The sequence below is a fragment of the Salmo salar genome, chromosome ssa18 (genome assembly GCF_905237065.1).
Source record: "Salmo salar chromosome ssa18, Ssal_v3.1, whole genome shotgun sequence".
Taxonomy (NCBI): Eukaryota; Metazoa; Chordata; class Actinopteri; order Salmoniformes; family Salmonidae; genus Salmo; species Salmo salar.
The window spans coordinates 10509493-10523402 of NC_059459.1; the positions used below are offsets into that span (position 1 = coordinate 10509493).

Sequence of the window (13910 nt, forward strand, 5' to 3'; positions counted from 1 at the left end):
CGGACAATTCCTTCGTCCTCATGGCTTGGTTTTTGTTCTGACATGGACTGCCAACTGTGGGACCTTATATAGACAGGTATGTGCCTTTATAAATCATGTCCAATCAATTTACCACAGGTGGACTCCAATCAAGTTGTAGAAACATCAAGGATGATCAATGGAAACAGGATGCACCTGAGCTCAATTTCGAGTCTCATAGCAAAGGAGCTGAATACTTATGTAAATAAGGTATTTGTTTTTTTATTTGTAATAAATTTGCAAACCTTTCTAAACACCAGTTTTCACTTTGTCATTTTGTGGTATTGTGTGTAGATTGCTGAGGAAATCTTTTCACTTATTCTATTTTAAAATCAGGCTGCAAAGTAACAAAATATCAAGGGGTCTGAATACTTTCCGAAGGCACTGTATATGTCACACACTCCTCACATGTAAAAATAAATAAATCAATCAATTAAAAAAAAAAATTCAACAGCACGCACACAGTACGGCAATAAATCAGGAAAAAAAAACTTTAAAAATTATTAATATTCTCCCAAATCATTATAACAACTTAGAATAAATTAGCCATGTACTCTAGTAATGACTACCTCATTTCTCTAAGTCATGTGACTGGAAAGGAAAGGGGGATGGATACCTAGTCAGTTGTAGAACTGAATGCCTTCAACTGAAATGTGTCTTCCGCATTTAACCCAAACCCTCTGAATCAGAGAGGTGCATGGTGGCTCCCTTAATCGACATCCACGTCTTCGGTGCCCGGGCAACAGTGGGTTAACTGCCTTGCTCAGGGGCAAAACGACTGATTTTTACCTTGTTAGCTCGGGGATTCGATCCAGCAACCTTTCGGTTACTGGCCCAACGCTCTAACCTGTGAGGCCAGTGGCCCATGACGGCCGGGTAAGGTTTCCAATGCAAATAGATTGAGGGATCATTAGTGCTGAGCAATTATTATTTATTTTTTTACGTTGGTTCACATTACCTGACTTAAATAAAATATTTTGGTTGTGTATATTACATATTTGTTTTTGGTATGATGACTTTATTATTTAATTAATAAAACTCTGATAATGGTAGTGACTGCCCATTGTTGCTTATCACTTATTAATAAACCATCCTTTATTCACTGCCTGCTGTCTGACAAAATCATTATTTCAGCAGTTCTTCAAAGTAGAGAAGGCATACTTTTAACCCTGCTAAATAACAATCCTGCACGGGAAGGAGCCTATCAGAACAGGCATGATTCTCGTTCATGATTCTCATTAGAAAACAGTCTAAGACTTGGTATATAAGTGCCATAGTTTTTTAAATATGATCATCATTGTTTTAAAACCATTACTTAATGGACAACATTTAAGATATTTTTTATCTTATCTTATTTTAGGCGCAACGGATTCTGGTCATTGTAGAGAATGACCACGTTTTCTGCGCTTTTTCTAGGATGAGTTGGACATGTCCCAAATCTCTAGAGATGTGTGTTGAGCTCACAGGAGAAAAAAAACACTAACTAAATGGAATTCAAATAATTGAACCGACGTTGGTCAATAATAGTTATCTAACCATTTACATTTACATTACCTTTTAGTCATTTAGCAGATGCTCTTATCCAGAGCGACTTATGCATACATTTCATACATATTCATATATTTTTTTCCCCCGTAACCCTTCCGACCCCAACAGAATTCTAGAACGATGCTGTAGATTACTGAGAATTTTCCAGATAAATCAAATTCTCTCACACAGACATAGCTCAAAAACAAAGAACAATTGACAATTACACTTTAACTTATAAGTAGTTTTAAAGAGCACAACCTCTTCTTTAATATGGCACCACATTCATGTCAATGGGAATAACACTCATTTTGTCTTCCATTCTGTAGACGCTCACTATCAAAAAACGATGAACACTCAACAACAACAAAACCCTAGAGTATTTGAAATTGTAGTAATTGACTAAATTACTCACTTAAAATGTACCAAGTATAATATATTATACTTACAAATATATATTTTTAAATTCTCCAAAATGTGACAATATTCAGAAAGTATGTCAAAACCCACACAAAGTAGGCTATTTGATTGACAATTCTTACTTCTGTAACAATGTAAAATGCAAAAAACTACTCAGAGACTATTTCAAAATGTACAGTATCTTTCAAGATTAAGTACAGACCAGGCCTGACACAAAATCTAGAAATAGTACAGTAGCTTACTTTGACAACAATTCAGTGAATGCAACAAGTATTAGATAGACAAAGAGAGAACATGCAAAACACAACTGTTCAAAGACTATTTTTTTTAAAGTACACCATTTCCCAAAAAGATCTGTAGGACAAATTCATATTTTACACTTTCACCTTAGTGTTTGTATTTAGCCAACAATATGTCATACAACTTCTGGAAGCACAGCCCCATCCTGCAAAGTTGCACAGAACGCATAGAGCACCAGAAGGAGGTTTCTTAAACATCTCCCACTCTCTGACCTGCATCCACTCTGGATGCACACCACACACCTCTTGCGCCCTTCAAACTTCACCTGCTTTCAAATGAGTTCCATCTCGGTCCACACGCCCTGGTGGCACAGTCTTGGCTCCCCTCTTCCTGCCACTGTAGCATTATCACAAAGTGAATGCACAAGCTGCATTTCGAATGCCTTTGGGGACCAGCGCCTGTGGTTTCTGGGAGGGAGAAATGAGCATCCACCAAAACACATACTTCCATAAATGTATGCTTGTGCGTCCAACATTGTAATAGCGCCTCAGTTGGTCAAGATGGTCAACCCCGCCCCTTTTCTTGTTGTAATCCATTACAAGCTCTGGACCAGAAATAAGTTCCTACCACTTTTAAAAATAACTCCAAAACCCTTGCCACTGTCACTTGAGGCCCAGGCTGTATGGTACAAGGGTGAATGGTGGGACTTGGGGCAGACACACTGCATGGAAACGTAGGCTGCCCTCTCGGGTGTGCTCTCACTCTTCCCCTCCCTCCACTCCCTCCGCTTCCTGTATGATGGCGCCGACAGAGATGGTCGCCTCGCTTCAGGTCCTTAGAAAACTATGCAGTTATTTGGTTTTTGTATGTATTATTTCTTACATTGTTAGCCCAGATAATCTCTAGTGTTATTACATACAGCCTGGAAGAACTATTGGATATAAAAGCGGTGTCAACTTACCATCATTACGACCAGGAATACGTCTTTCCCGAAGTGGATCCTTTGTTCGGACCTCGACCCTGGACATGCGATCTTATACCAGAGGCCGATCCAAAACAACGCGGTCACCGCAGGAGAGGCAGACGGAGCGGCCTACTGGTCTGACTCAGAAGGCGAGCACACCATCCACCACTTCCGAGCATATTACTCACCAATGTCCAATCTCTAGATAACAAGGTGTACGAAATTAGGGCACGAGTTGCCTTCCAGAGAGACAGAGATTGTAACATTCTCTGTTTCACAGAAACATGGCTGGGATATGTTGTCAGAGTCAGTACAGTCACCCGGTTTCTTCACGCATCGACAGAAACAAAGGTCTCTCTGGTAAGAATTATCTTCCAAGAGAATTCTCTTCGATTATAGGCACAGCCGTGTATAACACATTTAAACGCGTTAACCCTCGAAAGGCTGCCGGCCCAGACCGCATTCCTAGCCGCGTCCTCAGAGCATGTGCAGACCAGCTGGCTGGTATGTTTACTCACCCCACATGGGTGCGTTCTCAGCCCTCTCCTGTACTCCCTGTTCACCCATGACTGCGTGGCCATGCACACTTCCAACTCAATCATCAAGTTTGCAGACGACACTACAGTGGTAGGCCTGATTACCAATAACGACGAGACAGCCTACAGGGAGGAGGTGAGGGCCCTTGAGGTGTGGTATCAGAAAAATAACCTCTCACTCAATATCAACAAAACACAGGAGATGATCGTGGACTTCAGGAAACAGCAGAGGGAGCATGATTTATTTCAGCTTTTATTTCTTTCATCACATTCCCAGTAGGTCAAAAGTTTACATATACTCAATTAGTATTTGGTAGCATTGACTTTAAATTGTTTAACTTGGGTCAAATGTTATAGGTAGCCTTCGACAAGTTCTTAAATGGAAGATGTTTGGAACCACCAAGACTATTCCTAGAGCTGGCAGCCCGGCCAAACTGAGCAATCGGGCGAGGAGGGCCTAGGTCAGGGAGGTCACTCTGACAGAGCTACAGAGTTCCTCTGTGGAAATGGGAGAACCTTCCAGAATGACAACCATTTCTGCAGCATTTCACCAATCAGGCCTTTATGGTAGTGGCCAGATGGAAGCCACTCCTCAGTAAAAGGCACATGACAGCCCACTTGGACCTTAAGGCACTCAGACCATGAGAAACCAGATACTCTGGTCTGATGAAACCAAGATTAAACTCTTTGGCCTGAATGTCAAGCGTCACATCTGGAGGAAACCTGGCACCGTCCCTACGGTGAAGCATGGTGGTGGCAGCATCGTGCTATGGGGATGTTTTTCAGTTGCAGGAACTGGGAGACTAGTTAGGATCGAGGGAAAGATGAACAGAGAGATCCTGTAAGAAAACCTGCTCCAGAACGCTCAGGACCTCAGACTGGGGCAAAGGTTTACCTTTGAACAGGACAATGACCTTAAGCACTGAGCAAAAACAATGCAGGAGTGGCTTTGGGACAAGTCTCGGAATGTCCTTGAGTGGCCCAGCCAGAGCCCGGACTTGAACCCGATTAAACATCTCTGGAGAGACCTGAAAATAGCTGTGCAGCAACGCTCCCCATTCAATCTGACAGATTTTGAGAGGATCTGCAGAGAAGACTTGGAGAAACTCCCCAAATACAGGTGTGCCAAGCTTGTAGCATTATACCAAATTAGACTCGAGGCTGGAATCGCTGCCCAAGGTGCTTCAAGACAGTACTCAGTATAGGATCTGAATACTTATGTAAATGTGATCAGTTTTTTATTTGTAATACATTTGCAAAAGTGTCTAAAAACCTGTTGTTTTGTAATTAAGGGGTGTTGTGTGTAGATTGATGAGGGAAAAAACTATTGAATCCATTTTAGAATAAGGACGCAATGTAACAAAATGTGGAAAAAGTCAATGGGTTTGAATACTTTCCAAATGCACTGTATTTCACTCACCTCAACATCATCACTTTTCAAAGTGCAAGGACATGTCCGAATCTGTATGACCAACCAGCCTCTTTCACAGGGAAAAGTCGTTTCTGCTTTGGCGCCGTTATTCTGAGTAATGAAGTGAAAAGTAAAATGAAAGCATACCCTGTTTCCGGTTTCTGGTTGATGACAATAGCCAGGTGAACAGTTTTTTTCAAATACATTTTGCGATATTGACACCGATATTATTGTTTGGGGAAAAAAGCAGTTGATCCCATTTAGTCAACTGGTCGATAGTTTGTTCAATAGACTGTTGGTCGACAGAGGTTTTTTTTCTTCTTTTTTGTTATTTGTTGGCTTTATGTAGGCTATTTTTACATACTGGCAATGGCAATAGTTACTTTTAGATTTATATACATTTTCGTTTACATAGAATTTTGATTAACCACATGACTTTGATTTTGAGATATGAAGACTTTATTATAAATGTAATGAAGCTGTTCCACGGGTCGGGAACAGGCTTTTTCCTTCTGGTTAGGCTATATTGATCTCTGGCTCCCTCTTCAAAAATGTGTGTCTTCAATTTTAATGGCAGTGCTTAAAGCATCAGACAAGCTCAGTAGCCTATACAGCACATTTTATTCAAACATAGGGTTTGTCTATAAGGGGAAAAAACACGTTTTAAAATTTCGACCAATCTATTGGTCGACCAATATTTATTTTTTAATTTGGGGACAGCCATAGTGGCCGTTATAGTAATTTAAAGAAAGGCCGTCGACGGCCGCTCTGGGTTCTAAAGAGCTAAAAATGAAGGAAAATGCCCTGCTTTGCTTAAGTGAAGCTCACTTCAGTCTGGGCTACTCTGCCACATGTTGTGTGCCTGCCCAGTGGATTATTGAAAGCTGCCTGGATGCCCATCAGATCCATGGAGGAAACATAAATAACCATATGACCCAGGGCCAGGGTCTTCCAAAGGACTGTAATGACAGTGGGTCAGTTGCTGTGCTTATTGAACAAACAGTAAAACACATTTAAATCCTTCAATACAGTAGACAGTCTATCAGATCACTCATAGGCACATTGCAGTGGGGTTAGTAAATGCCTAGCACTTGTCCATTGTATACTCTTGGCCTCACCTGCAGGAATGGAATGCGACTTCGTGCCTTCGATGTGAGTGTTTGTACAGTATGGAATGTACGTCTCCGAGTCTAATCAAGAAAAGTGTCCAAATAACACATTTTATTTCCTGAAGCTGCATTTCGAGAAAAACCCTGAAGCAAGGGCTTGCATCAACAGTAGGCCTTGAGAGTAATTCAATGGGACAAAAAAGACAGACACACACAGAGACACATGCAGGGCAAGCATGCAGGATGTCCTTTTGGTTTTAACTACCAAAAAGGCATTCAAACAGCTATTTTTCAAGGATATTGCAGAGGTACCACCTTACTGAATCTGATGGTCTGGTTTAACACTGAACTTCAAACTACCTTCCACAAAAGAACAATTTCAACAAAATAATTACTCAAAATGTGGTTTGCAGCAATGCAAGTTACTTTCCAACATTATCAAGACTAGTGAGACATTGGACTATTTTTCAATATAAAAACTATTTTTCATCCACTGTCTAAACTTGTAATTGTTTTAAAGAATGTTTAACAAATGGGACAAAAATCACTGATGCAATTCAAATCGCTTGCATCATCTATTCCTTCCAACTTAAAATTCTTCACAACAGACAGGGGTCTTCATTAACGTGTTCATAGTGAGAGTGATTGAGAGAGACTACAGTATGTGTGCTAAGCAAGTTAAAGAGCCATGTGAGCAGGGAGAGTCGTGCCAGGCTAACATAGCAAAGTCTAGCGAGGCTCATGACTGTGAGCTCTAGCAGTCACTGGTGCCGTTCTCGTAGCCCTGGGAGTACAGAGTCTGATACTGCTTTCCATGACGTCACTGACAAGCAGAGAACAGAGCTGGCATGAGCCTGCAGGCACGTCTAGTTCACACAGCAGGGGCACACCTCTCTCTCTCTCTCTCTCTCTCTCTCTGTCTCTCACTCATTCTTCCTCCGTCTCACACAAGGCTCGCTCTCACACAGACAGACAAACACACACGCAAGACCACTCCCCCGCCACACACACACACACACACACACACACACACACACACACACACACACACACACACACACACACACACACACACACACACACACACACACACAGTGAATGTCCAATAACCTCATCACATAAACAAAACAAAACACACACTTAAATCATGAGGCAATCAACCTGTCCATGCATGCCTCAGGGTTCATCCACTGTTATACGCATAGAGTGAGAGCACGGTGAACAATGGACAGACTAGTGTTCAAAAGCCAGCTGATCCCATGGACTTCGCTTGACTGTTGTATCGAATGTGTGAGGGTGAGAGACAAACAGGAAATTGGGCATTTGTGAGTTCATCTGGATATTTGTATCACTTGAAAACCAAAGCCAAAGAACCGTGAAAAATAGCACAGGAAAAAAACGGCATATTTTAGAACCATGTGCAATTTTTTTCACATTTGATTTTGGCTGCGTTTTTGTGTATCTTTGAGTCTAAACAGAAAATTGACTGACTGTCAAACTGTGTTAGTGTTGCTCTATGTGTGTGACGTGTGAGAGCCAGGAGCAGGGTTGACTTTGCTACACATACAGTGTATCAGAGTTTCCTTAGAAAACAGTTTGTGCACCTCGCTATCGTCACCACACATTGCAGTGTGTGTGTGTGTGTGTGTGTGTGTGTGTGTGTGTGTGTGTGTGTGTGTGTGTGTGTGTGTGTGTGTGTGTGTGTGTGTGTGTGTGTGTGTGTGTGTGTTGAACCAACAGTAAGGTGTATTTACCTGTATCCTTAATAAGCCAAACGGTAACCTCTTTTTCCGACTACTCCCCAACCACCGACCTTATTTGTGCTCTGTTTAGCTTAAGCAAAGAACGAGTGGCTTGAATGAGGACTACAGAAAAAACATTAGCTTTCCTGCATTATCTCCCAGGAGAAAATATTTCTGCAAGCACAAACACCTGTTTGAGTGCAGGCAATAGTATTTTTGTGAAACGTGGTTGATCCGAAAGCAGACTTCCGTGTATGCTGCTCGTTCTAAAAGGACTTCAAAAAACGGACCACAAGCCTATTCACACACGTCTCCTCTATAAGGCATGTATAAGGTATAGGACTTCCAAACTTCTCTGTCCACTTGTATCAGTGTCTCTCTCTGGTCTCTCCATGTGTATCTACAGAACAGCCTTGTCTTTCTGTCTCTCTGTGTGTGTATCCTCATCTCTGGATTTTTATATGACCGTGTGCCTATCCTTGCGTCTATGGTCTGTGTGTAAACCACGTCTCCATGGCTCTGTGCCAACGTGTGCATCTCCCTATCAATTGGTCTCTGTGGCGGTGTGTGGCTTGAGTGTAAGCAGCATGCAGTCTAACACCTCCCTCACTTCCACCAGATAGGGGCGCTCGCGAGAGAGCGAGAGAAAGAGAGAGAGAGAGACATGGGCCTACTGAATCACTCCCTCTCCACACACAATGCACTGCACACTACTGTACAGCGCATACCAACTCTACTTATTCAGCCACTGGCTTCCGCAGTGATTCAGATCAACAAGCTAGGAGAGAGACATGGGCCAACCCTCCCTTTACAGTCAGTCACCACTCACCGCACTGTGCACTACTTTACAATAACATTACATACCATCGCCATTCACTAATATCCACAATAACATGTACACGTTTCATAGTGCTGGTATAGCTCAGCTGTGTACTGTAAGCTCAAAACACAGCAGCAGAAACCTGGAGGAGGAAGCCTTAGAGTGTTTTCCGGGAGAAATCCAGAATGAACCTGCGTACTACTGTAGGTTTTGAGGCAAGTACATGCAGTTAACCTGAATTAAGCCTAGGTCTAATCCTCTTAACAGGTGACTTGTAGCTGCTCTCTTTGTTTCCAGGACCTTGGCTTGGCACATAACCAGTAGGCACAAACACGCATCATTGTAATACACACCTGGCAACTCTCACATCATGCCACTCTCATTGGCATAGAAGGCGTTGGTCCATCTTCCTAATGGAAAACAGTACAGTACTACCCTCTTCACACTACAGAGACGAATTAAGCCGGACCAAGCTGAGCTGTATTGTGCTCGTTTACACATCTGCCATAGTGGCTGGAGGGGTGCCAGTGAGGACAAGGTGAAAAGGAAATATACGATACAGCTCAGTATGGTTCATTTCGTTGTAAGACTTTTTGTTCATGTTGTACTCCTCATTGAGATCTCCCTCTGTGCTCTGGCCTCAGCATGACTGTCTCAGTACAAGGCAACAGTAGAGTGACTGAGTGCAACAGCTATCTGCCTATCTATCTGAATTGACTTCCCCTGCCAGAGTGGAAAAAGTTGTGGATTCTCAGATGTTCCTATGTAGATCAAAGTTAAGATATGACACGGCCTGTGCTCTCTCCTCCTCAACGAGCCAAGCACAGCCCCATGACTCGACTGTCGTAGCGTTAGAAATGCAAAGAGCAGAAAGGCCTAGAGAAGAGTTGTTCATGTATTCAACACTGTCTCAATATGGAGAGGAGAGGGTCAACGTACCTGGTAGAATTCCCGCAGCCATGTCTTCTGTAGATTATCAAGCTGAAAAGACAAGATAAACTCTGTCAGTCAGGTCATTTGACAACAACATATTTTTGATGACTTAAATGACACAGTTGAGCAAATTTCTATTCTTCTCCCCTTATCTCATTGTTGCAAATACATTCTTATGCATGTCACACACACACCTACGGTTAACAAATTAGGGGATGTTAGCCTTCAGTCATATCATAGTAATAACACTGAGGAAAATGGCCTAGTGGCATTCGGGCGATTCTGTGGAAAAGTCAACCTGAGCATGCCTAAATAAAGTTAGTAATTTACAAATAAACCCATGTTCAAAATTATCCTAAAAGGCCTAGGTGTTGGAGTTTAGGCTTTATTTGAAAAGTTTAAGTAGGATATTGCATGAATTTTGACCATTAAAGAATAAGATGCTAAGTCTCAAAAAAGTTTTTTCTGTCAATCATACTTCATGGCTTTCAGAAAGGGCTCACAGAGCTTGTTTTTCCACTCACAGCTGTCCCCCCATGTTAGTTATGAAGTTGAAATCTTAATGAAGCAATACAGACTACATTAAAGTGTCTTGAGTTTTGTTAGCAAGTTTTACAGGCTTGTAATTCCTTTTCGACTGTAATACCAGTGGTACTAGTGTATACAACCTTACGTCGTAGAGAAATTGTGTTGCCAAAGCTAGGGCTTACATTGAGGACTTGTGAAGAGCAGAATCAACAACCTCTGCAGAATCAACAAACTCTGTATAATCAAAACAGTTGGTTTTTTGACAAGGTGCTGAAGTTCAGTTAGCCATCGTTATGTAAATGCAGGCTGAAAAGTACCAGTGGCCTGGCTTTGGCCCCAAGTGAGAGCAGGTCCGCCGGAGCCACGGCCCAGTGAGACACAGATGCCGACCCGCTTAGATTAAAACAGAAAAGTCTTCTGGGTAAAACACTGGGCTAAATCCTGTATGGACATGTGCCATCCGTCCACAAAACGCCAGTGGTGGATTTGAAGTCAAAATAATACTGGAAAATATGGTGGTGGATTTTTGATGTTATCGGGCTATTTTGCTTCCACTGGTCCCAGGGCCCTTATTAAGGTCAACAGCACCATGAACTTTACCGCAGCACCAGGACATTTTAGCCCAAAACCTGGTTACCTCACTGGGAGAAAAAGGTCAATATTAGGGGAAATTTGTATCTATATATTTCCGGATAAATGACATTTGATTAGATATAAAGTGTAGACATGCTCATATACGGAGCTAGGACATTCTCCGTAATGGGACAGTTTCGACATGCATCCAATCCGGACCTGCGAAATATCCCTGCTACCGTATGATTCCAGGGAGATATCTGGGGTGAGATACGTTCAAGGTACGCACCTGATACGCGTGCACCCGCTTACATATCTACAGAATATTTTAACTCCGGAAAGGGTGTGTCAACATGCTGACATAACTAATCCTTTATACTCAGGCATGAACAAATCCACATATTTACAGAAATGCATCATATCTGTAGTCATTACCTGATCATTTATGTATCTGTATTTTAAAACAATGAATCATTTGAATAGATATCCTTACATGATATGTGAACCATAGATATAGTATTTTTATGTTTCATCCTCGTACGTCTGATCGAAAATGGGCTAAATCAGACTCATGAAATATCCAGCATTTAAATGATTTGACCTGTTCAGGAGCAGAAAATCATTGTGCTTAATTCACATGAAGATGACACATCTGAGCATACATTTTACACGCTCATATTCCCTGATATGGACCCTTTTCACCCAGTGTCTGCCTGGAGGCTGAAACTTGGAAGCAAGTGGATCTTCCAGCAAGACAATAACCTCAAGCACACATGAAAATCCACAGATAAACTGTTAATGGACCACAAAATCAACATTTTATAATGGCCATCTCAGTCTCTGATTCTGTATGGAGGAATGGTCTAAGATGTTCAACAATCTCCTAAAATATTTTTGAAAAATGCTCAGTGCCATTATCCTCGCAAGTTGAGGGATTGAAAATAACTTTACCGCTGAGATTTTTTGAATTACTTGTTCAACAAAATCTCTTTCTCTGACCAATTGTATTAGTATAAAATAATATAATTTCAAAAAAATGTTGGCATACAATATAGCTCAGTAGTTGTATTTATTATATATAGTATTTTTTGCTATCTTTATCAAGGGTGCCAATAATTCTAGACCTGACTGTATATTGTCTCAATTACATATTTTGTTTCTAAATATATATATTTATGTCTACATTTAACATGTAAATGTTCATTTTAATATAAAGATAAATAAAAACCCTATTAGGATGTGATGCCTAACCTTGTATACAATTCAGGCCACCTGTCATTATGAAATCCTAAGGTACTAAACTCGTCCCTTTTTCAGGACCCTGTCTTTCAAAGATAATTCGTAAAAATCCAAATAACTTCACAGATCTTCATTGTAAAGGGTTTAAACACTGTTTCCCATGCTTGTTCAATGAACCATAAACAATTAATGAACATGCACCTGTGGAACGGTCGTTAAGACACAGAACTTAGGACACTAAAGAGGCCTTTCTACTGACTCTGAAAAACACCAAAAGAAAGATGCCCAGGGTCCCTGCTCATCTGCCTTAGGCATGCTGCAAGGAGCCATGAGGACTGCAGATGTGGCCAGGGCAATAGATTACAATGTCTATACTGTGAGACGCCTAAGACAGCGCTACAGGGAGACAGGACGGACAGCTGATCGTCCTCGCAGTGGCAGACCACGTGTAACACCTGCACAGGATCGGTACATCCGAACATCACACCTGCGGGACATGTACAGGATAGCAACTGCCCGAGTTACACCAGGAACGCGCATTCCCTCCATCAGTGCTCAGACTGTCCGCAATAGGCTGAGAGAGGCTGGACTGAGGGCTTGTAGGCCTGTTGTAAGGCAGGTCCTCACCAGACATCACCGGCAACAACGTTGCCTATGGGCACAAACTAACCGTCGCTGGACCAGACGGTTAGGACTGGCAAAAAGCGCTCTTCACTGACGAGTCGCGGTTTTGTCTCACCAGGGGTGATGGTCGGATTTGCGTTTATCATCGAAGGAATGAGCATTACACCGAGGCCTGTACTCTGGAGCGGGATCGGTTTGGAGGTGGAGGGTGCGTCATGGTCTGGGCCGTGTGTCACAGCATCATCGGACTGAGCTAGTTGTCAATGCAGGCAATCGCAACGCTGTGCGTTACAGGGAAGACATCCTCCTCCCTCATGTGATACCCTTCCTGCAGGCTCATCCTGCATGACCCTCCAGCATGACAATGCCACCAGCCATACTGCTCGTTCTGTGTGTGATTTCCTGCAAGACAGGAATGTCAGTGTTCTGCCATGGCCAGCGAAGAGCCCGGATCTCAATCCCTTTGAGCACGTCTGGGACCTTTGGATCGGAGGGTGAGGGCTAGGGCCATTCCCCCCAGAAATGTCCAGGAACTTGCAGATGCCTTAGTGGAAGAGTGGGGTAACATCTCACAGCAAGAACTGGCAAATCTGGTGCAGTCCATGAGGAGGAGATGCACTGCAGTACTTAATGCAGCTGGTGGCCACACCAGATACTGACTGTTACTTTTGATTTTGACCCCCCCCCCCTTTTGTTCAAGGACACATGATTCCATTTACGTTAGTCACATGTCTGTGGAACTTGTTCAGTTTATGTCTCAGTTGTTGAATCTTATGTTCATACAAATATTTACACATGTTAAGTTTGCTGAAAATAAACGCAGTTGACAGTGAGAGGAATTTTTTTAAATTGAGTTTATATGCATTCTGCTGACATAAAAAAAAAGATTTGAATGTCTATTTCAGAGGGTGTAACATCCAAAACAGCCTTTTTTCCTGTCTAAACTAATCACGGAAATTACCATCTTTTCTAAATGATTGTTTTTGTGGTAGGGTCAATCGAGAAGTCCGCTCTTTTGGGTATGTACTCCCACCAAAAAGGTACTATAGAAATATCAAAAGTTTCATTCATATTTTGTTCATCCATTTCTGTGAGACATTAAAGTTATGATTTTGCGTGCTTATGTAATGTCCATAACGCTGAAATCGCCCATATACAGTATAAATATATTAGGCCTATTATGTGTTTTAACAGAGCCGCCCCCATCCAGCCCATAGGAAGGTCAT

The 13910-nt window shown here is 42.1% G+C and overlaps 1 protein-coding gene across 2 annotated transcripts in view; it reads right to left on the reverse strand.

Annotated features, from left to right (window-relative positions):
- The window catches only part of LOC106576776 (inositol polyphosphate-5-phosphatase A), a 280882-nt gene that overhangs the window by 161482 nt on the left and 105490 nt on the right, over positions 1-13910 (reverse strand). For both annotated transcript variants that reach the window (XM_045700743.1, XM_014154171.2), the window contains exon 2: positions 9727-9768. In XM_045700743.1, the coding sequence (XP_045556699.1) occupies positions 9727-9768 (42 nt within the window). The remainder of the gene's footprint in view (positions 1-9726; positions 9769-13910) is intronic.